The 22,230-nt window shown below is 46.7% G+C and overlaps 1 protein-coding gene across 1 annotated transcript in view; it reads right to left on the bottom strand.

Moving 5' to 3' along the window:
• The window catches only part of MYOCD (myocardin), a 234,554-nt gene that overhangs the window by 93,754 nt on the left and 118,570 nt on the right, over nt 1-22,230 (bottom strand). The window contains exon 2 of the mRNA XM_069872309.1: nt 14,414-14,643. Coding sequence (XP_069728410.1) covers nt 14,414-14,561 — 148 coding nt within the window. The 5' untranslated portion in view covers nt 14,562-14,643. The remainder of the gene's footprint in view (nt 1-14,413; nt 14,644-22,230) is intronic.

Below are 22,230 nucleotides of genomic sequence, written 5' to 3'. Positions count from 1 at the left end.
GGGAAAACATGGTCTGTGTGGAACTGCTCAAGGTGATACAAAATGTTTAAAAAGGCACAGGCAGAAAGAAGCTCTCAGTGGGTCACTATGTGCCACAGAGTCCCCTTGTCTTCTTTGTGTCCTTCTACAAAGCAGAGTAGAAGATTATTTTAGTTACTAAGAGGTTAAGTTGGAAGGGGGTATGTGCATGCAGTGGAGCAGGATTACAGCCAGAGATGATTTTTAGGAAGAAATTATGAGTGAAGATCTTTACAGGAAAAAATCCAGTGAGAATTAATCAGGAATGGCCTATTGCACATACATAACGTGCAGAGCAAAATGCTTTGCAGCCATTCTGTGGCAACAGACCAGGATCATGAGCCAGGTCAAGCCCATCAGTGATGCTACACAAGGGAGAGAAGGGTGAGCATGGGGCTGGTACAGCGTAGACTGCAAAACAAATCACTTCAACCTCCTGCTCAGTTCAGCATTGGGAACACTATCAGCTTGAGGGCTATGTTCTACTGTGCATCACATTAAGAAAGATAAAAGACAATGGAAGAGTGCCCAAAGGACAGAAAGACTAGAGGTCTAGAGAATTGGGCCGCCAAGGGAAGACCCAAAGACTGAGGGTCAATCTGGAGAAAACTGGGCTGAGAAGAACTCTAGTAAATTTTTAACTCTAGAGAAGGCTACGATGGAAAGAAACAGAATATTTTATTCTCCACATCCCTCTTGAGTAAGAATAGTGGCCTTGCACTTCAGGAAGGAACTGGAATGAAGATGGCTGGGGCAAGAGTTGGACTCTCCATCAAAGAAGGTTTTTAAGAAGTGGATGGACAAACTTCAGGAATGGCTGAGGGAAAGCTGATCTTGGCTCTGGGGAAGAAAGGTTTCCTCTAGATGTACCTATCATGCCCATAGAGTTGTGTGGACTTAGAGGGAGCACGTGGTGCTTAGTTCCAGGCTCATGACAACACTGTGGAGTTTCATATCGTTTAATCCCAGACGCATGCTCTCAGCTTTAACAGTTAAGCATTGCTTTTTTGTCTAAGGTGACCCTTTTCCCTCAGCACATCTGTGCTCCTGCTGAGGAAGCTATTCCTCACCCTGCAGAGATGCTTAAAGGCAAGGAACTGTGAACCCCTGGCAGAGCCAGCCTCAGGAGTTCAGGCATTATAAGAAACCTATTTCTAAACACAAAGCACAGAACATCAGGAGAACCTTTATAAGCAACAAAAAATGAGAGCGATCTCTGTTTCTCCAGAATGTAGAGGCAGTGGCATCAGTGGGGCAGGAGCAGGGGGACCAGCCATGGGAGAAATGCTGCCTGTGTCTCTGTGGCAGCAGAGCCATGATTTACATCCCTTGGTAGGCTACAGCGGAACCAGCAAATCACCTCTTTTACACGGCTTCAAAAGGCAATCGATTAGACAAATCTGTGGAAGAAATATCCACTGAGGCCACTAAATCTTAAGTCTTTCTCCTGGTTAAGGAAAGCCTTGCATTGCTAATTGCTGGGTGGGAGAATTGATGCTGTCCAATAACCCTGGGTTTCCCCATGTCTTTTGGCTACTAATGCTGTAGATGGGAGGATGAGCTGGAGAAACCTCTGCCCTGATGCAGACAGGACCACTCGTGGAATATAGTGTCCAGCTCTGGAGGCTTCAGCACAGGAAAGACATGGACCTGTTGGAGCAGGTACAGAGGAGGCCACGGAGGTTATCAAAGACCAGGGACACCTCCTCTATGGAGAGGCTGAGAAAGTTGAGATTGTTTAGCCTGGAGAAGAGAAGACTCCAAAAAGACCTTCTTGCAGCCTTTCAATACTTACAGAGGGCTGATAAGAAAGATCGGGAAGAAATTTTAGCAGGGCTTGTAGCAATTGGAGAAGGGGTGATGATTTTAAACCAGAAGAGTTTAGACTGGATATTAGGAAGCAATTTTTCACATTGAGGGTGGTGAAACCCTGTTCCAGGTTGCCCAGAGAGATGCTGGATGCCCCATCCCTGGAAACACTCAAGGTCAGGTCGGATGGGGCTCTGAGCAACCTGATGGAGTTGAAGATGTCTCTGCTCACTGCAGGGGGTTGGACTGGATGGTCTTCATGGTCCCTTCCAATCCAACCCCTTCTACGATTCTATGATTATCAGTGCATTCATCGGTGATGGCCACAGACCCAGGAGCTGATTAACAAAAAAATTTGTGACTGGAAACAGGACAGAATCCTGCATCTCAGTGTCAGGCCTCTTCCCAGGCTTGCTGTTTCCTGGATGCTGTTCAGCAAAACCCTGTCCCGCTCTGACTAGGTAAGCATGGTTCCCTAGGTAAGCCATGGGTTTCTGCTGCAAGGGGTCAGGACAGGACTTAGCTCCAAGCCTTTCTCTGCCCAACAGATTCTCCTCTGCACCAGACAAACAGCAGTAAAAGAACTGGCAAAGCAAATGCCATCCCATGCGCAGAAGCATGCTTTTATTTAACTAGCGCTAAAGTTTTCAGATGCAAATAGCTTCTTGAGTTGGAGAAAAGTCATGGCAATAGATGTTCGTTTCTAACTTCACCCTGCAAAAATATCTTTGAATAATAGGATTGCGTTTTTCCAAAAATATTCTGAACTGATTTACAGCAGTATCACATTAAAACGAAGCATTAGAGTTCCTTCATTAATGAAATAAGACACACGAGTCTTATTATATTAGTGATTTTCACAGACTAACTCAGTAAGCTATTTTTAATATTCTCATGGAGGCATGCCAGAAGGGTAATATTTTTATGTTCTATAGCAAAGAAATACACTTTCAAACAGTTTTGACTGACTTTAAAGTGTGCTTGAATGCCCAGGCATGTTTTCCATCCTTACAAAGTGACCAAGGAGAGAGGAGTTTTATCATTAGCACAGAGTAAAATCTTAACAGAATGAAAACCCTTTTGTCACAGTGTTTCCCACACAGGCTGCTGGGGGAGGCTGGAAACAGAGGATAATCACTCCTCCCTCTTTGCAGGAGTGGAACTAATCACTGCTACAGCACTTTCTTATCACCCAGCTACAGGTAACTGAGAAAAAACCTCTGCCTTTTTTCTGCAGCTGCCAGAGAGACAGGGATCCCATCTCCTTACCCAGCTTCCAGACTGCACACACTGAATCTTTTCCAGTGCAATTCTTACCCTCATTTCTTCTCTCTGCAATGCGTCACTACTCTTGCTATGTATTTCTTCGGTGTTGCATCTCAGGAAGAGGGAGCACCTAAACTTTGCTGTCCTTGGTGATGTACAACACCAGCAAAGTGACATCTCTGAGCAGCCTGCATGCCTGTGGCTGGACCAAAGTGCAGGCGTAATCTCATTTTTCTTTCTGCCATGCTGTGACTGTTCCTTTTCATATTATACTCATTCCAGACAGCCCCACATTGCAAAGGACTATTTCAAGCCTAATGACAGGCTCTTATCAACTTTCAGGCTCATTTGCAGTGGAGCAAATCTCTGCTGAGTGAAGAGAATCACAACACACTCGCACGTCAGGGGATGCCTGAGCCTCTAAAGGCAGATTGACATTTGAACCCACATTTCAAACCCTGGTTCAGTGCTAAGGCACCCTCCTTCAGGGGAGCTGTGGGTGTGCAGCAAAGCTTCTGACCATCCCCATCACAATTCGGAAGCTGCACAGAGATAAGGGGAGCAGGCACCTTTCAGTGCGATGTTTTAGAGCTACCAGGGACACATTTGGATAAGCAGTGGCTATGCCAGTACCTCAGACAGGAGATACTTGGCAGTGCTGAGCCTTGAATCTGAGAAATCTCGAGTCATCATCACATATATCACATACCCTGGTGTCATGCCCATCACAGGCATTTTAGCTGAGCTTGAACACCTCATCTTGGGATGATGCAGAACCTTTCTGGGCTGTACCTGCCTGTGAGAACTCCTCAGCAGGACTGAAAGCACTCTTCATCGAAGAGGAGTCTCTTTTCCTCTGCTTCTATGTGGGCCTCAGTTGCAAACAGATGGTCATAATTCTGAAACCCCAAGAACCACAGGACAAGCCTGCAACATGCTTGAAAGCACCTTTAGGAATCTCTGGCAAGATCTCCAATGTGACAATGATGTTTATGGACTACATGCATCCATCAGGAAGGGATCTGTCATGTTTACATTAATGTTACGATTCCTGTTGTTTTACTAATGTCTTTTCTAGTAACCACGTTCCTTCTGAGCACTGCTCTGGTGATTTACAAATGTGGTCCTGAGTACAGAACGTGCAGTGCTTCTGCTGGCTTCATTTTAGCCTCTCCCATAACTGATTTGGGCAGTAATACTGTAACAAATCCACAGCCACCTTGGTCTCCATGCCTGTCACTACACAGCAAACCATGGCTTCTCATAGCTGCAGGCAACAGCAGCTCTGGCAGTCCAGTGCTCCTGCTGCTTGGGTAGTGCTCCTCCAAGCCTGGAGACTGTTCCAAGCTTGTTTTGTGGTCCTCCGGGACTTCTTGTTCCTAGTCCCCTTGCAAACATAGAGACTAACTACTTGGTGTTTATGGGCACACTACTCAGCATTTGCTTTCACATTTCCAAATAATCTTCTGCATCCTGACAAGTTCAGCCACCCCTGGCTAAACTGTGTACCGCGAAGGACAATGTCTGTTGTCCTGCATGCTCCTGGCTGGCTAGAGGATGTCTTCACAACCAGCATGAACATTGTTGGACTCTGATTTTGGAAGAAGCGCTCACAAAAGGAGCAAACCAAAGTTCATTACTACCAAGCTCATTAGTCTTTATCGTCCACTGCGAACGTCAGTGTATACCATACATATTGGATGCTCAGTCCCTGGAGGTGTTCAAGACCAGGCTGGATGAGGCTTTGAACAACCTGATCCAGTGTGATCCTGCACATAGCAGGGGGGTTGAAACTGGATGGACTTTAAGGTCTCTTCTAACCCAAACCATTCCATGATTCTATGAGACTCCTAAAATCCAAATACAATTGCAACTACAGTCCTTGAAGCTCTGTAGATGCTTCTCAACTCCAGGAGGTTTAACAAGTTTTTGGAAGTGCCGTAATCAACTCTGCAGCATCAGGAATCAAAGGACAGAGAACACAGCCATAACAGGAAAGTTCGGCTTTGTGTCCACAAGTGCTTGTGTTGCCTGGTCAGTGTGAAAATCCAGCCATGGTGACAATGATTGGTTAGCCAAGAGATTTCTCTTCTGGCTAGTTTTACCATAAGACACGAATCATCAGCCTATGAAAGGCTCAGCCAAACTCCTGTACGCTGCCCTGACTGTTGGTTTTCAGTAAGTCCATTTGAGGGAAGTAGTTTTGGTTACAGTGAATTTTATTAGCCTTCCTCATTCCCTATCTCTGTAATACAGCTTCCCACGCATGCCACCACCTGGAAAGCCTAGAAGCCCTCCAGCCAGCCTGATGAGCAAGAGAAGCATTGAGCACCTCCCTGGGAGCTAACAGCCTGGACAGTCTGTTCCTCATTGTAAGGGAACCTCGTTATCCCTCACTCAGACAAGGAAATCAGCTGCCACCCTACCCAGCCTGGAGAGGGTTTCATAAGCTCTAGTCCAGGAGATGTGAAAGCCAGCAGTGCTATGAGGTCCGTGGTCGTAATGCATCCCTCTCTGGAGCTTTGCAAGGGCTGACACTGTGGAGACAAGACATTGAGTGCTAAATAGCTGCTCGAGGACTAATATTGATTTATTTGCAAAATCTCCAGGCTTTCCATCTATTTCTGACCATCTGTGATAAGTGTGATAGTACTCTGGTTACCAAGCCTAAGAAAGCTCACTGCAGTCACCTTACTGTGAAAATCAAGAATATCAAGCTTGGAAACAAAGTACCAGCAACACAACACAACTCGGCACAATGAAATCCCTTGGAGAGGAAAGAGGTTTCCCAGACCCCAGCTATGCAAATGTTCTCCTCCTGCAGAAGAACTTGGTGAGACAGTGTGGGAAGCTGCGTTGGACAGGAGGGTTTGTACAGCAGACACATCAGCAATAGAGGAAGGAAAATACAGGTCCTACCCCAGTTCCGTGGGTCCAGAAAAGCCTGTTGAAGTGGTGCCCACATTGATCTCTTTTGTCTCTGCTTCATAGGCTCCAGCACTGCCTGCGCTGAGCAGCAGGATTTAGGGGGATTGGGGTAGAAGGATGAGGCAGCAGAGACTTCCAGTATCTTCTGGGAGTGCAGGAGAAACAACGGGTGTACAGATCCAGGGTTGCAGCAGTAGCTGTAGAGAGATTTTGCTGCTGCTCAGCAGCCTTAGAAGGAACAGCCCTCTCCCTGCGGCGTTCTCTATGTCCAAGCCAGAAATAGGCCTGATTTGGCCCTAAAAGCATATATAACAGACACAGCTGTGAATTTCCTCTCTTCTCATTTTAAAATATATGAGCTGATTTACACAATCCCAGTATGAAGCAGCTTTTCCCATCCATGGAGCTCTTCTCCAAACACCACCCCAGCGAACTACTGGGAACCAGCCGCAGCACTAAGCATCTGCACAAACGTTTTGTGCCAGATGTTACCAGAAGATGATGAAGCACTGGGTCTGGATACAGATTCCTAGAAGTGCCACCCTTTCAAGCCTGCCCAGAACCAGCCCGGAGAAAGCAGGGTCTATAACAAACATGGGGACGGAGCATAAGGGCTAGAATTGCAGCCTGCCCATCCCCCTTGGGAGATACTGCTTGTCACACAAACAGAGCAACTGGGCAGGCAGAGCTATTGTGACAGGAATGTCAAAGGAAGGGAGGAACTAGCCCTAGCCAGCCTCACATAACCAGCTCTGAGCAGGTTTCTCACAGTTGTCTTCCTAGCTGCTAATTATCCACGGGATAATTGAGTCTCTCTGCTTCTCCCCAGCTCTCCATGAGCTCTGTGGCTCCCGCTGCACCGTCAGTGCACATGCCTTGACCAAGCAGTGGTGTAGATTGTGTTTTCCAGGCATGGATGCTTGCACTATCTCCTTCCCTCCCCAGAGCAGCCAGCACCCCTACCCTGACTGCTCAGACCTCTCCTCTGGACTTTGCGAGTTTGCAGTTCAAGTGTTCATAAAGCCCTGCTCCATCCTCTTTGCAGGAAGCTGGAGGCCAGTCCTAGTTCACTCCAGGTAACACCTCACCACTGAAGGTGTCCCTGACTCCCTGAGGAGCCTGACACCCTGTGACAGTGCTTTCCCCGCTGTCTGAGGAATCCCCACACGCAGGACTTGACCCCGGTCCACACGAGGACACACCAGTCTGGGTTTACCCACCCTCCCAGCAGCAGAGGCCAGTTCCCAGGCTTTTCATTCTGGGCTGTCTGTACTGATGACAATTTCCACCAAGTCAGTTAAAAAAAGAGCTTGCACGGCATGGTAGAGAATGCCATGAGGTGCTGTGTGGTTTCTGTGCCGTTCCTCTGTAAATTGTACGGCGGTCAGGCAGCTCCGAGCGAAGTGCCTGCGGCATTTACACATGCACACGTGCACGTCCACGCTCACAAACACTTGCGCACACAGACACGCAGATGCAACGTACGTACTTGCTTTCCGTGTTGTCTCTAATTTAAAAAGTCATTCAGAGTGAAAATATGTTTCCTCTTTGTGAATGGACAAATCTAACACAGATGGCCCATTAAGTGGAAACATCTTCTGTTCCAGTACGTTTATGCATTTGTTCAAGGACAGGAGGCGCCATTTATGATCATTTCTTCTATGTTCCTGATCTTTATAACTTGGTGATCTGCTAAAAGCTGTAAGAAATCATCACCTCTGCCCAGGAGTACAAAAAGTATGGGTTTGAAGGCTATTGGTGTCAGCAGTGAGACATCCCCTTGCTGGTGGGGAGCAAGGCTATCTTTGCATTTGACTGTAATGAAGTCTTTAGTGCTTTGCATCTCCCGTGACAGCCTTCTGTGACTCCTTGGGGCTTGGTGCTCATCAGCCGAGAGCACTGAGGCAAACAAATATGAAGCAAGGGCCAGAGAAACTTTCCCAGATGTTTCTGCATAAATGTGTCATTTCCTATGACATAAGAACAGAGCTTTCGGTAGGAACCAGTGTGTCCCAGCTGAAAGGCTTGAAGTACTGGAGATTGCAATAAGACGTTTGGTGAACTGGCTTAATAGGCAAATTATATAGCTTATGAATAAGTAGCTTAATAGATAAATTCCTCTGAAGAACAACTTAAGCGTCATTTCTTAATTAATTTTTATATTACACCAGCTTACCCAGGGACTTACTGCACTAGATGTCTTTCCCTACCATTCCAGGTTAGACTCTCCACTTGGGTACATATCATCATTATGATGTTGTGGATATTCCCATTACCTCCAGAAACACCTAATCCATTCCTGGACCCTCCTGATTTTTTAGTGTCAGCGAGCTCATTGTGCTATTAAGTCCCACAGGTTAAACACGCACAGAGCAAACCGGTTTTATTCTTACAAAACGATGCTTTCTTTTCATCATTTCAGGGCTATCGGGTTTTGCACTGCAGAGTACGAGTTTCACATGTCCAGTGGTCACTCACATGCCATTCATCAGGCTTGATCATGAACTAAGAATTGTGTCCTGGATTGAACTTTATCCTTTACTAGCCATATCTCAAAATTAGCTACAAAAAAGAGGGAGATTGTAAGTGCAACCTGTCTGCTGGTGCTCAGAGCAAGGTCCTCAAGGAAGTGCAGGTCATGAAAGCAACACAGAGATAATCACAAATCTAAACGAGATGAAACACAAATGCAAATTGTGCATGGAGACTTCAGTGCTGTTTCTCAAGTGGAGGAAAGCTTATAATCACTGTCACATTTTGTTTATTTAATCACAGGCATGGTTACAAGAGAAGGGCAACAGGCAGAGTCTGGATAACAAGTGCTAAGGCTGCTCTGAGAGTGGAGCGAGGAGGCTCTGTCTCCTGGAGGCAATGACCCTGACCACTGGGACCCCCAGCTTCACCCCCAAGAACCGACCCACTGAAGGTAACAGCACTTCCACACTGCTGTGTTTTGCTGTGACAAGGAGCAGCGTGAGGTCACTCATGGAAGTACCTTAGGACCTGGTTCAAAGCACATGGACATGGAAAAGCAGGAAGGATCATAATAAGTAGCTATCCTCATTTCAGTTTGATTTCTGAAAGGGGAAACAAAGCAGCAGCTTTGAGTCGTAATGAGATAAATATTATTCTTAGAAACCCTCAAAAGATACCTGAAGAAGAAATGGGAGTGACTCACACATAGTCCCACTGTGAGAGGAGGTGAAGGTGATTACACAGACCTGGGCATAGCCTTGTTCTTGAGTAGAGACCAGAGACACCATTGGAATGGGACCCAGTTTAGTCAAGAGATGGGGGAGAGAGGAACTGATTCCAGTGTCTCAGCCACCATCCTCATCCTGCACGTAATGTCCCTGTCCAGCAGAGAAGGGAACCCCATCTGGAAGCATGGCCAGGGACCCCACACTTCCCATGGCTTTCTGTGCTGGAAGGTGAACTTGGGACTTGATACATGAGAAAACAGGACTCGAGGTGACTCTCAGGCTAGCAGGCAGGTGGCTGCAGAAGGCAAAGGCAAACCTGTCTGGGAGATGAGTTCTTTGCAGGGTGGGTCATTTCCATCTGAATGCATCCCAGTTTGTTAGAAGCCAAGAGAAAACAGTTCCACAGTGTAGCCTCCTGTCAACAAGCCAATTCCTTTACCCTGCAAACTGCAGCTAGCAAGGGCCAGGAGCCAAGAGCAATGCTGATCATGAGGTGTCAGGAAATGTTTGCCATGACTTTATCCCTAAAATAACCCCTGTAGGCATTTTGCATGGCAAAGAAAGGTCCTACTCAACTTCTCGGTGCACAAAGCAAGATGGACAGGTTGAAAAATGGAAGAATGATGGGTCACTCAATGAACTTCCTATTAAAATGATAAGTAGAGTTCAGATGGCCAGCAGGGAACAGAGTAAGACCAAGTCTGACTGGGTCCAAGGCAGGGTTTTCATCCTCTCTCACCCCAGATTCAATCACTCAGCCATACTGAGAGCTTGTAAGAGGTCTGAGGCATGCAGGCAAGTGGGTTTGAAAAACAATAGATCCTAGGAAACAAATGAACCTCAGCGTTCCTTAAAAGTGGTGTGTAGTGCTTGTGCAAGTGAGATGCCGCTCCGAGCTGTGTTATGGAAATTTTGCTCTGTGACAAATATGTTATGAATGACTTGTCTTGAAAACACACCAACGTGTAGGTGCTGCTATCACAACATTCGATGCCTTTAACTCACTGTGAACGCTCATGTGATAAATCATGGAAAACCTTGCTTGCGCTATCTTTAGTCACTGCAGTGCTTCACTCTCACAAGTCACTCACAGCTCTAAAAATAAAGTTTATATCATTGGATTCCTGGAATTCTTTTAGTTCTTACATTCTGATTTAAGTGGCATTAAAGCTGGGCTGCACAGTTCAAGGCTGCAGGCTGATATTTCATTGCGGATTAGGCATCACCTGGGTTCAATACTATGTTTGCAATATTTATTTGGTTTGGATCCAAAGGTAATTTGGAAAATCTTCCTGCAGATACACCTCTTACCTGGTTATGTGGAATAAGGGCTAGATTTTGTTTGGGACTAGATAGTAATTTAATAACCATTCCAATATAGATTTAAACTAAAACACATGCTCACTGCAAGAATTGAGCAGAGACTATGTGGGGTTTTCTCCCCAAAACCTGTTGCTATCTTGCCTATACAGACCTGTGAACTGTGATGTTGTGATGACTTCTAGGTCAGATCTCTCTCTCTTTTTTTTTGTTTCACTTGCATGTCTTTCATAGTAGTTATTGATTCAGAAACACCAAGAGCAAAAATGTGACCTCCCACCAGCCTTTCTGGTTTTGATTACCAGCTCACCGAAGGCTGATAGTTTGAGTAGAATTTAATGCTTTCTAATTTTCCTTGATAGGGACTATGAAGCACGTTACTTTTTTTTTTTTATCCCAACTGGCAGCTCAACAAAGCCGAGCAATAAAAAGCTCCCCTCATGTAATAAACTGTTGTACAACCTACTACTTATGAACATGGGCCTTGAAAATGTGCAACCTTTCTGCACATTATATTAAACACAAACCAGATGGGCACTTGAAAATCCTCCTCTTTGTTTCAGGAGGCTAAAGGAGCTGGTGGGCAGAAGGTCTGTTTCACTACACAAATAAACAGAAGAATTTAACTAAGTTATTTTCCAAAATCAGCAATGGGAAACCTAGGTGGAACCATTATGAGAAGTTAGCAAACATGCTGCTGAACCGGAATAGGCACAAGGGGGACTCTTCAGCTGTCTTAAGTGTGAGAGCCAGCCAGGAGCCCCTGGCTATGTGCCTGAGGAGTAACTGCATCACCTGAAATGGGAGCTCTGACACCTAAACTAGGAGATGCATTTGTGGAGGCAAATGGGTAAAATTATTCTCTTCTCTAAGAGTTGTCATGGTCACAGCTGGTCATCTAAAGGCTGAAGGTAACTAAAGCCTGCAGAAGAGGAGGCTGAGGGGAGACCTCATTGCTCTCTATAACTACCTGAAAGGAGGTTGTGGAGAGGAGGGAGCTGGGTTCTTCTCCAAAGTGACAGGGGACAGGACGAGAGGGAATGGCCTCAAGCTCTGCTAGGGGAGGTTTAGGCTGGACATTAGGAAAAAATTTTTCATGGGAAGGGTCATTGGGCACTGGCAGAGGCTGCCCAGGGAGGTGGTTGAGTCACCTTCCCTGGAGGTGTTTAAGGGACGGGTGGACGAGGCACTGAGGGACATGGTTTAGTGTTTGATAGGAATGGTTGGACTCGATGATCTGGTGGGTCTCTTCCAACCTGGTTATTCTATGATTCTATTCTATGAGAAGTCATTGCCGGGCATATAAACACTACAGGCTATGGGATCTGACACCATCACGGTAAAAGCAGCTTGACAGTGGACCATCCTGGGGCAGAAAAGGGTCAGGGACTGGGGGTACAGCTGAGCAGGCTGATGTCAGGGTTCCTTCTGGCTGTAGAAGTCACAGTCTCCATTTTCCTGGGCCTGTGCATCCATCCCTGGGTTTGAGCAGGTCCTGCTGGATGGGCTTTCTGCTTGCTCAAAGGTGATTTATTTGTACAAATTAAAATGAAATCCCCTCAGCTATTTTTGAGTAATACTAGAGTTAAAAAGACTATTTTCCTATTTAAAAATATTCTAGCTAGACTGTTTTTATTAAATCAAAGTTAAGTCAAATAAAGGCTGTAGTTTGAAAGTTCAGACTCAGGCAGGAGCTATGTCCTTGACAGGCGGGTGTCTGGTCTGTCCAACACCCACCAAACCACCACAGATCACCAGCCCTCAGCTGGAGGGCTCTGCTGGACAGAACGTGGAGTAGGGGCCAGAGTTTGGGTGGCTGAGGTGGGCACACCCTGTGCCCTCAGGAGATGGGAAGCACTGGGCCAGGAGGAGGCTGGAGTCGAACACCTTGCACATGCTTCTCCTTGAAATACAATGCCAGCAGTAGTCCTAGCATGTCACTAGTTGTTCTCAAGAGGTCTTACGTGTCCTGGTAGATCCCTAAAGACAACTGATGGCAGATGTCTTGCTTTTCCCCCTAGCAATCCCAACTACTGACCTTCCACATTATGGAGTGGGGATGGGGTAGAAAGTCCAATTCAATGGATGGGGTAGAAAGTCCAAGACAATTCAACAAATGGCACCAAGCAGGAGGACAGGGAGGCTCTGCCCTAGGCAGAGGCAAAGCTGCTGTGTAGGGCTATGCAGGACAGCGTATGGGGCTCTGAGTTGCTCCTCTCCCTCTTTGCTCCGCGGGTGCTCATCAGACTGCCCCGCCAGCCCCACGGGAGATGTCACACCAGACAACGTGACATCAAAGGCAGGCCTGGGCGCCACATGAGATGTGTGACATTTGGTGGGTCTGCCAGCTCCTGAGATGATGTGAGATGAAGGGAGCCGGCTGTTCTCAAATGGGGACGGCAGGAAGAGCTGAGCCCTTTCACTGTCTAAATGTGCAAAAGAAAGGAAAAAAGCAGCAAAAGGAGGAGAGCAAAGGGCTGGAGAGATGCCCAGACTGTGGGGGGCTCTTCTCACTTAGAGATTCCGCAGACAGTCCAGTGTAGAGTGGCTGCAGGGGTGGAGCTGTGTCCCACTGGGCCACCAAGCTGGCAGCCCCAGGGGACACAAGCCCCTGCCACGAGGTCAGCTGCCAGGTAGATGCTGGTGGTGCTGCAGGGCTTAGCACAGTGTCTGCTGGTCATGCTCAGAGGCAGCTTTGGCCTATGGGTACCTGGAGGGGTCTTTTTCTTCTCCTTCCCACAACAAAAACCGTGTGGGAAAATGGATGCAAATAAATAAGGATGTGAGGATCACAGAGGAAATTTTATGCATCAGTCTTAAAACTGCCCCATCAGCCTTAAAACTGCCCCTTTCACAAGGCTACATCACCTTTCCCATTATCATCTTATTCTTTCAGGTACACCCTGACATCCAGGACTGTAGAAAACGAGTGATCTCGCTGGGGTGACTTAGTCTGACTCTGGGCAGCCCCTTGGCAGATCTCTGCCGTGTTACTCCAGCCTCACACCAGCACATTGCCACGATGACATCATTTGGATTATTTCTGATTTATAGTGATTGAGAAAAATTGGGTCCTGTACAATAATGCAAACAATCAAAGACACAAAGCAAAAATAGTGCTTTCAAGCTGCACTTTCACAGTGCACGATATTTTGAGGACTTAAAGTTGAAAGCCTTAGAGTGCACAAAAGGAATTTTCTTCATTTCATATATTATACAGTCGCCTGAAAGAAACGGCAAACAACTCCTCAGTCTGTGTGTGCTTTGCACAGACCAAGTTTTGAGGTTTTCTGTCCATCAGCTTTCTACCAACAAATCTCCACCAAAACTCAGATCAACATCTGCCAGACAGACTCATTTCTGGATCCATGACCAAAGAAACACAAACGGCCCTTGCAGAGGCCCAGGCCAAACTCCGCTCTTTGTTACATTGATTGGAAGCAATTTTGCTGAGGGCAAGGTTATCTGAAGCATCCAGTGCTCTGTGAGAGCAGAACAGGTTGATCAGTGCCTTTGCAAACAGAATACCCCCTCCATTTCTTCTCCACCGGTCAACTTTCCATCACCATTATTCCCCTGAACATCTCATTACTACAGTCAGAACACCAGCCTAACACCTTGAAATGCCAAATTTCAGCCAAAATTATACCAAACGCTTGGATCACAAAGCCTCAAGTCTGACGACAGCATTAAAGCTGACCCAGAAACACTGAGCTGAGCAGGCACTTCCATTAAATCTTAAAATGTTGCCATCAGAAACACTCTCAAAAGCACCATACCAATCATAAACCACAAACCTAGAACACGTGAGATGTGCTAAATCATCATTTATCGTCTCACTTCCCCTCTCTTGAGGGCAAGCAACTCACCGTTTTTCCTCTCTGCAAAGGGTGGTGGCTGGAGCTTGTTGCCATCTCTCATTTCGCTGGAGGCCTTTTCTTTGGGTGCCTTTTCTTCTTCATTTCCACTTGGTCCACTTTTCTGGTCTGAGTGCTCCTGTTTGATCACACCATTCATCACCGTGCCTGAAGGGACTGGTCCAGATTCTGGCTGCTCCACTTTGGATGATCAGGTAGAGAAGCAGACACCAAAGCAACCTCTGGAAGAGAAGCAGATAATGATGAACAGCAAAGGCCAGCAAGATTTTACAGCAGGAGGTGTACAAACACCCTGCAAAGTAAAATACACCAGCAAAAATTATTCTTTGACATCAAAGTTATGATTAGAACACACAGTGGAGTTACAGCCTTTAAAAAGAATTCAATCCGTTTAGGTAAAAACATTTGAGATCTTTTGAAGGATGAGAGGAGTTGGTTGGTTGTTTACCACATTGTTCAACTCTGAGGTTTCTGTGGGGTTTATGGTTTAAAATATATCAGGAACTTGCAGGAAGACTCAGAAAATCCTGCAAATTCAGGTTGTGGTTCTACAAAACATCTGGGCAAGGAAGTGCTTTCCTTGATGACACTTATATCTCATCAGAAAGAGAGGGAAAGGAACCAGCCCATGCCAAATGTCTTTGCAGGATGCAGGCGCGTGGCCCAGGAGCTGCTGCTGGTACAAAGCACAGGAGAAAGCTGCAGGGACAGTTCCAACAAAGCGTTGTCCAAAAAAAACCTCCAGATGCTAAGTGAAAGTGAACGCCTGTAAGAATCAGCACTAGCTCCTAATGAGTCCCATTAGGAAAGAGCTGAGGAGAGCTAAAAAAGGTCATTTGTAGAGAACAAGAATAGAAAAGTGCAAGATTGACTCAGTGATAAAATCTGATTTAATACAAAAAAGTTACCAATTTACTGTATAAGGAAGTAAGAACAGTGCACTGTATATGATACCATCTCCTGCAGGCTACATGTGCCAGGACCATCTCACACCCCCTTCCTGCCCTGCACCAGCAGGGATTTTGCCATCTGCTTTCTCATCCCCATCCATCTCTCTGTCCGCCCCCACCTGCACTAACCATTCCCACTGGCTGCAGGCTAGAAACTACACCCTTGTGTCCAGCTTCACACAGTGTTTCACTGCTGGGATGTTCCATGCAGGACACCCATGGGATGGATGCACTGGCCTGGGTGTCAGACACAGCCCCAAAGGTGCCTGTGGCACTTTATCACTTTTCAGGTGAGATATAAAACTGTTCCCACGCGCATTGCCTGGGACAGACTGCATCCATACCCAACCCTGCTGTCTGGGCTCTGAGACAAAATGCAGAACCACGCTTCATCCAGGCTTGGACCTTACCTGAGGAAAGCCCCACACCAGACTTCCCTTTCTTCTCCGTGCTTCCCACCCCTGCCTTCTCCACTCACTTTTGCAGCCCTTTCCGCACCTTCTGCACTCAACTATTCCTACTACGACTAACCTGCTGCCACTATGCATGGAAACAGCCCTGCAGGCATCCAGGTAGGTTAGGGCTGTGTTGTTCACCACATCTTTGAACTGACAAATCCAGTTTCCACCTCTGCTTAAGCATTTTTAGCTCCCTTGGGTGGCTCACAGTCTTATTCCTAGTGGTGCAACTGCTATACAATGCACCTTCACCACTGTGACGGGCCACCAATCTGCTGGACATCCATCCACTGGTGGCTCTAGGGCTGCAGACCCACCTTGCCACAAGCAGCACTGAGCCTTAAGCTTTCTATTTAATTCATAACTAGTGTAGAACATGCAATAAGTGTTTATGTTGGCATTTTAAAACATACATCTTTTAACTTTTAGAGGTTACTTGTACACTGCGTCTTTTGAGTGGAAAGAGTGGGTGATGATAGGACAATCCAGCCAACTGCATCTGCTTACAAAAATGAGACTTTGTTCAACTGAACGCTAAATCTTTGATAAATTAGTCAGGGCTTTTGTGACGTCCATGTTGAACCAATATGACAGTTTTATATGGATTATGATTATTAATGTTTTTGAAAAATAGAGAGCACGAGCCAAACATCCAGTGCTGAAGCTGCAAGACCACCAGCAGAGGCAAGAGACTTTCAGGAAGGCTTCTTAGAGGCACTCTGTACAATCTTTTTGTGCTCAGAGCATATGCAACATTTTAATTTGCAGCGAGAGTACTGGGGTCCTTGCTGTCTGAGCCAGGAGGTCACGCTGCAGCCCCAGAGATGTTCGCTTTCACAACGCACTCAATGGCTCAATGGTGCTTTTTTTCTGAAGTCAAATTTGGCCTCAAAACATTCCACATCGTTCACTCACTTCAGTCTCAACTGATTGTATTTACAAAGCTTAAGCACACTTTTGAGCCTCAGAGCACATCTCCCATCAACCAGTGCTGCCAACACATAAATTGCAAGGCTATACACAGTGCAGGCCATGTCCCATCTCTCTCTGCCTATAAATATTAAATTCAAAAAGCTGGACTGCCATGCAGCTCATGGGTAAGGCACTAAGACACTGGAGGTCCTCTGGAGCAGATGTTTGGTTTACAAGCCTCCCTGCTTTATGTCGAGAGAGTGACTTTAGCATGGAGGAGGATCAGCTTCATTTTCCTCTAGATATACTTGCCCACCCATAAAGGCCCAGGTAGGGCTTGGCTGTGTCTCTTTCCCGAGGACTTTGGCTCACGTATACGACCAGGGTCTTCTGAGAGCAGTCTTTGTCAATCTGGTCTGGGAAGGGGCATCACGACCACAATCTACCCAGCCAGACCTCATCCTGGGCTAAGTCAGTGCAGATCCATAAGGGCCAGATGCTTCATCACATGTATAACTTTTCAGTAAAAATGAACAAGGATGAAAAATTCTGAACTGAAAAATTCCCTGTCCAGGTCTCAGTAATCCCCTTCCACATCTCAGGTCTCACACGTCAAGCAGATTCCTGGGTCAAGCCTCTTTCTAGCTCTCCAGGAGTGAGCTTTGTGCCAAGACTCACACCAGAAATAGGATGAGCCACTCACAGGAACAAAACAAAACCCTTCTTGTGCCCTGCTCTGGGACCTAACAGAGGCACAGCCACTTTTTCCTCTGCTCAGTGCCACCACAGTCCTGCAAATACAACTTAACAATCCAAAAAGAAAGGCAAAAAGGAGATGGATAGCCTTTCTGTCACATTAAGCATGCAAGGGTCCAGGCTTGATCCTTATGTCCCAGCAGAGGCCCCCAGCACTGTCTCAACTGGCAAAGCTGTAGGCACAGCACCCCAAAAGGCACTTTGCTTCTAACCTTCAGAAATGGCTTGATGAATGACACTTCCACAAGGCTGGCTCATGCTTAGGGTGCTGTGATACAGTTTTGATGGTCTGCACAGTTATTCCCTGCCCAACATAGACCCATACATCTAATCTTCACTTTCCACCTTATCACCTTTTGCCCTGTGCCACTTCCTGCGTGCGCTGAGATGGGAACGAGCTTATAGTTCCTTGGATACTAGATTCATCTAAATCCTCCCCTGCTTTCTTGTTTGCTTTATCAGAGACTGAAGTGGAAGTAAATACAGTTAGCTCTAATGCACGTGCAACGCCTCTTAAGCAATCGTGACTTACCATAAAACTTTAAATACCCAGAGAAAAACCAGGAGAGAGATGTTCAGAGATCCAGTTCAGCCTTATCAAATTCTTCACATGTTTGTTGTGCTGTGTTTGTATTCCTGGATTTCTGCTTGCAGGAATGTTGCTGATAAAACCATCTCACTAAACACAGACACTGTGTGTTTTAGCTGATGTTTAGACAGTAAGAACAGCTCTGGATTCCCGTGGGCATGTGTGCTGTGGACGTTAGCACTGCCTTGTTGCAAATGCTAATCAAACCCTGCTACATACAAACTCCACAAGGAATTTTGCCTGGTCCTCCAGAGAGCCACATCATGTTTGGCAAGGCAGAAAACAACTCTGACCACTTCCCCAGAAGAAGAGGAGACCTTTGCTTCTCTGACATCACCCTGGGGCTGCCAGGGAATGCACCACTGCCATTATCTCACTGTTTTCCTTGAAGACTATGTCCCTGTTGGATGATTCCCCTCATTGAACTCCCTCATGCCTCCACAGGGATGAAAAAAAACCCATCCTGTGATGGCGCCGAGGGCAGCAGCCCAGCATTGAGCCTACAGGCTCTTTCCCACAGATCTACACATTTCTCCCATGCCCTGGAAAAGTGACTTGCTCACCACTTCAACCTCCACGCAAGGAGTTGCAGCTCAGGAGAAGGGCCTGGAAAGGCAGCCAGGGGACTAAGCCAGCGAACAGAAGAGAAATCAAGGAAACCTGCCACAAGCCTGGATAACACCCTCCACAGACAAGTTATTCCATGCAGCTTCTTGTGAAAACCCTGTGTGAGGCCAGTGCCAAGATGCAATGAACAGAGCTGTGCAAACACGATGCTGTGAAGTCTGGACTCAAGGCAAACTCGCCCAGTATTTGGTCACATTGTGATCCCCACGCTCAGTGAGGTTTGCCAACCGTTCCCACCCAGAGGGGTTTTGCAATAGCATCTCCTTCTCATTCTCCAGTTTCCCAGTGTTGATAGCTGGGCCACGTGGCCCGAGATGGCAGCAAGAGCCCAGTGATGGAAAGTGGTAGCTGCTTTCATCCAGGACAGCTCCTGACCTTCAGCCTGGGGAGGATGACGAGAGACAGAGGCTGTTCTCAGGAAAGCATCTCAGGTCTGGCCTTAGCTCCATCCTCTCAAGCTATCTTGAAAAGGAATTATTTCTCCTTCATTTTTCATAGCATGAAGCTTTAAGCGGTGAAAAACAGTAGAGGAAGCAGCAATCCAGAAACAGGTCCATCCTGATCCATCCAGATCCATCTTTCTTTCAGCCCTCTAAATAGGCTGATAGTTTCTGGGACAACACCAGCCTGACAAATTGTATGCTTCTGAAATCATTGATTCATTGATTTCAAAGATAATATGAACTCATAGCAATTGGATTTTCCCTGCTTGTGCATCCATGGCAAAGGGCTCTTCCCAGGACAAGGACTCCCTCATGCTGCCCTGTGAACACAGGCAGCTGGTGTGACCTCTGTAATGTAATTTATTGTATCGTGGTAGCACCTAGAAGCTATTTTATTACTCTGGAGAGAACATAAAAGCTGATTTATTACTCTGGAGTGGACATACCATGTACAGCATTGCAGGTGTTGTCATGGTGTGGTAGCAAGGGAAGACAAACACAGAAAATGTCAGAAATATGAAGAACCTTAAAAATGAGGCTGAATGACTATGATTTGATGCAATGGCATGTGGCAACCATCACAAGAGTGCGAGGCTGCCAGGGAGATGGGTTGGCACAGTGCTGTAGCTAGAGTCTAATGAGGGCAGCCACCTGATGAGCTTTGACTATGAGCAGGACATCCCAAAGTGCTATCAGGCCTCTTTGACCTCCTAATTGCAGCATTGAAAAAATGAGGCTACATTTATCTCCTTCCCTCACAAAGTACAATGAACATGGTACCTGTGGGCATGTCTGGCAGAGCCTGCAGCGCAGATGGGGTCTGTGGTGAACCCATAGGGACATTCCTGAGTGATAAACTGTATGGAAAAGACAATAGCAAAGCCCTTCTACTCCACATCTGCCTGACTCTTCTGCAAGAAATTAGGATTTTTTTTTTTTTGAGAAATACTGGGTCACTGTTAGCCTTCCAAAAGGTCACAGCTTGAAACCTTCGCTAAACAACAGACTTTCTCAAGGGAACTGGGAGGAGGCCTGTGCTATACAAAATCTGTTAGCTGACATCTGTCTAAAATCCAGGGTTGTGCCCACTGCCGGCTGTCTGACTGGACCCAGAACACCAATGGTCACCAATGGTCCAGGGGCCTTGAGAAGAGCAAGAATCAGGTTGGCAGCCTGGTGCAGCTCTCAGAGGTCACTCATTCACCTGACCAAAAGTCACACTGCAAATGCAGGTGCTAAAGACACTCTTGGCTCCCTCTGTATTCAGTAGAGTGAAACAGGAATTTCTAGGGCACGGCCATCATGCCTGTAAGCTGGAGAGCAGGTGAGACCATCTGTTCCCTAAAGCACCCATTTCTCACCACTGGCTATAAAAAGACACTCTTTGATGGAAGAGGGGAAACATTAGCTGGGACAACACCCATTCTGTATCACCTCCACTGATTACTCCAACTCTCAGTCCAAGCTTTGCTTGGAGTCTCTTAATTCACAGCAGCATTAAAAAAAATATATATATAAAATTGTTGCTCCAAATGACATCTATTACAGCTCTGGTCACTCTACAGCCAGCCAGCCCTCCTCTAATCACATCAAACCACAATAGATGGGGCACACAGTTGTCACTGACATAGAGTCATAGAATAGCTTGGGTTGGAAGGGACCTTAAAGATCATCCAGTTCCAACTCCCTGCCATAGGCAGGGAAACCTCCCACTGGATCAGGCTGCCCAAGGCCCATCCAACCTGGCCTTGAACACCTCCAGGGACGGGGCAGCCACAACTTCCCTGGGCAACCTGTTCTGGTGCCTCACCACTCTCATGGTGATGAAATTCTTCCTTATGTCTAGTCTAAATTTGCCCCTCTCCAGTTTATACCCATTGCCCCTCGTCCTATCACAACAAGCTTTTGTGAACAGTCCCTCCCCAGCTTTTTTGTAGCCCCTTCAGGTACTGGAAGTTCATTATAAGGTCTTCTCAGAACCTTCTCTTCTCCAGGCTGAGCAACCCCAACTCTCTCAGCCTGTCCTTGTATGGGAGGTGCTCCAGCCCTTGGATCATCCTTGTAGACTCCTCTGGATCCATTCCAACAGTTCCATCTCCTTCTTATGTTGAGGATTCCAGAACTGGACACAATACTCCAGATGAGGTCCATAAGAGAGCAGTAGAGGAGCAGAATCACCTCCCTTGCCCTGCTGGTCATGCTGCTTTTGTTGCAGCCCAATATACATGATGAGGAGTGAAAGACTGATCAATTGTACATCCCATTGCCCAGAAAAGATGGGAATTTTGGAAAATTTGTGTGAGTGGATCATTAGCTCTATGACTGATCTGCAACATACTTAAACATCTCATCCCACCAGCATTCCCTGTCTTGGCAGTCAGAAGAGACAGGCACTTCGGAGAGCCTGCCAGCATGGATAAGCTCAGTGCTGAGACAGGGCGGAGACGATACCTCTTTTAAGCTCATGGTCCTCAAGTTTTGATGCCTTTCTCTATAAGGCCCCACTGCTCATCCTTCCAAGCTCTCTGTTGGCACAGTGGCAGCCCCAGTTCCTGGTGCCATCCAGGGAACGATGTCCCTGCAAGCCAACACACTGCTAACAGCACCCATCCACAGGAGGAGTGTGAGAGATGGATGGTGGTGTAAGGGATGGATGGCGATAACACTGGGACATTGCGCTGTGCTCCAGACACACACAACACACAGCAAACGCTCCAGAAGGAAAAACAGAGTCATCCACATAGCATGTAAGAATAAAAGCTTCAAAAAAAGAAAAAGGGGCACAGTCTGTCTGGACAGTGAGACTGCAGGAGATGTAGGAGTACAATTTCTCTTCTGGATGGACAGATGGCATGTCTTCACGTTGAAGTGCCAGGAGACTGAACACTCCACTGTCTCAGCTTCTGTCGATGTACAGAGCTTATTCAGGTCTAGTCCTGGCAAGAGCATTGATGGTATGGATGGCAGACCCAGGCCGGGTCCTCTGGCCTTCCTGCAGACATCATAAAATCATAGCATAGTTTGGGTTGGAAGAAACCTTAAAGATCATCCAGTTCCAACCTCCTGCCGTGGG

Source organism: Phaenicophaeus curvirostris, chromosome 19 (assembly GCF_032191515.1).
Source record: "Phaenicophaeus curvirostris isolate KB17595 chromosome 19, BPBGC_Pcur_1.0, whole genome shotgun sequence".
Classification (NCBI taxonomy): Eukaryota; Metazoa; Chordata; class Aves; order Cuculiformes; family Cuculidae; genus Phaenicophaeus; species Phaenicophaeus curvirostris.
This window is presented reverse-complemented; position numbering and strand designations above follow the sequence as displayed.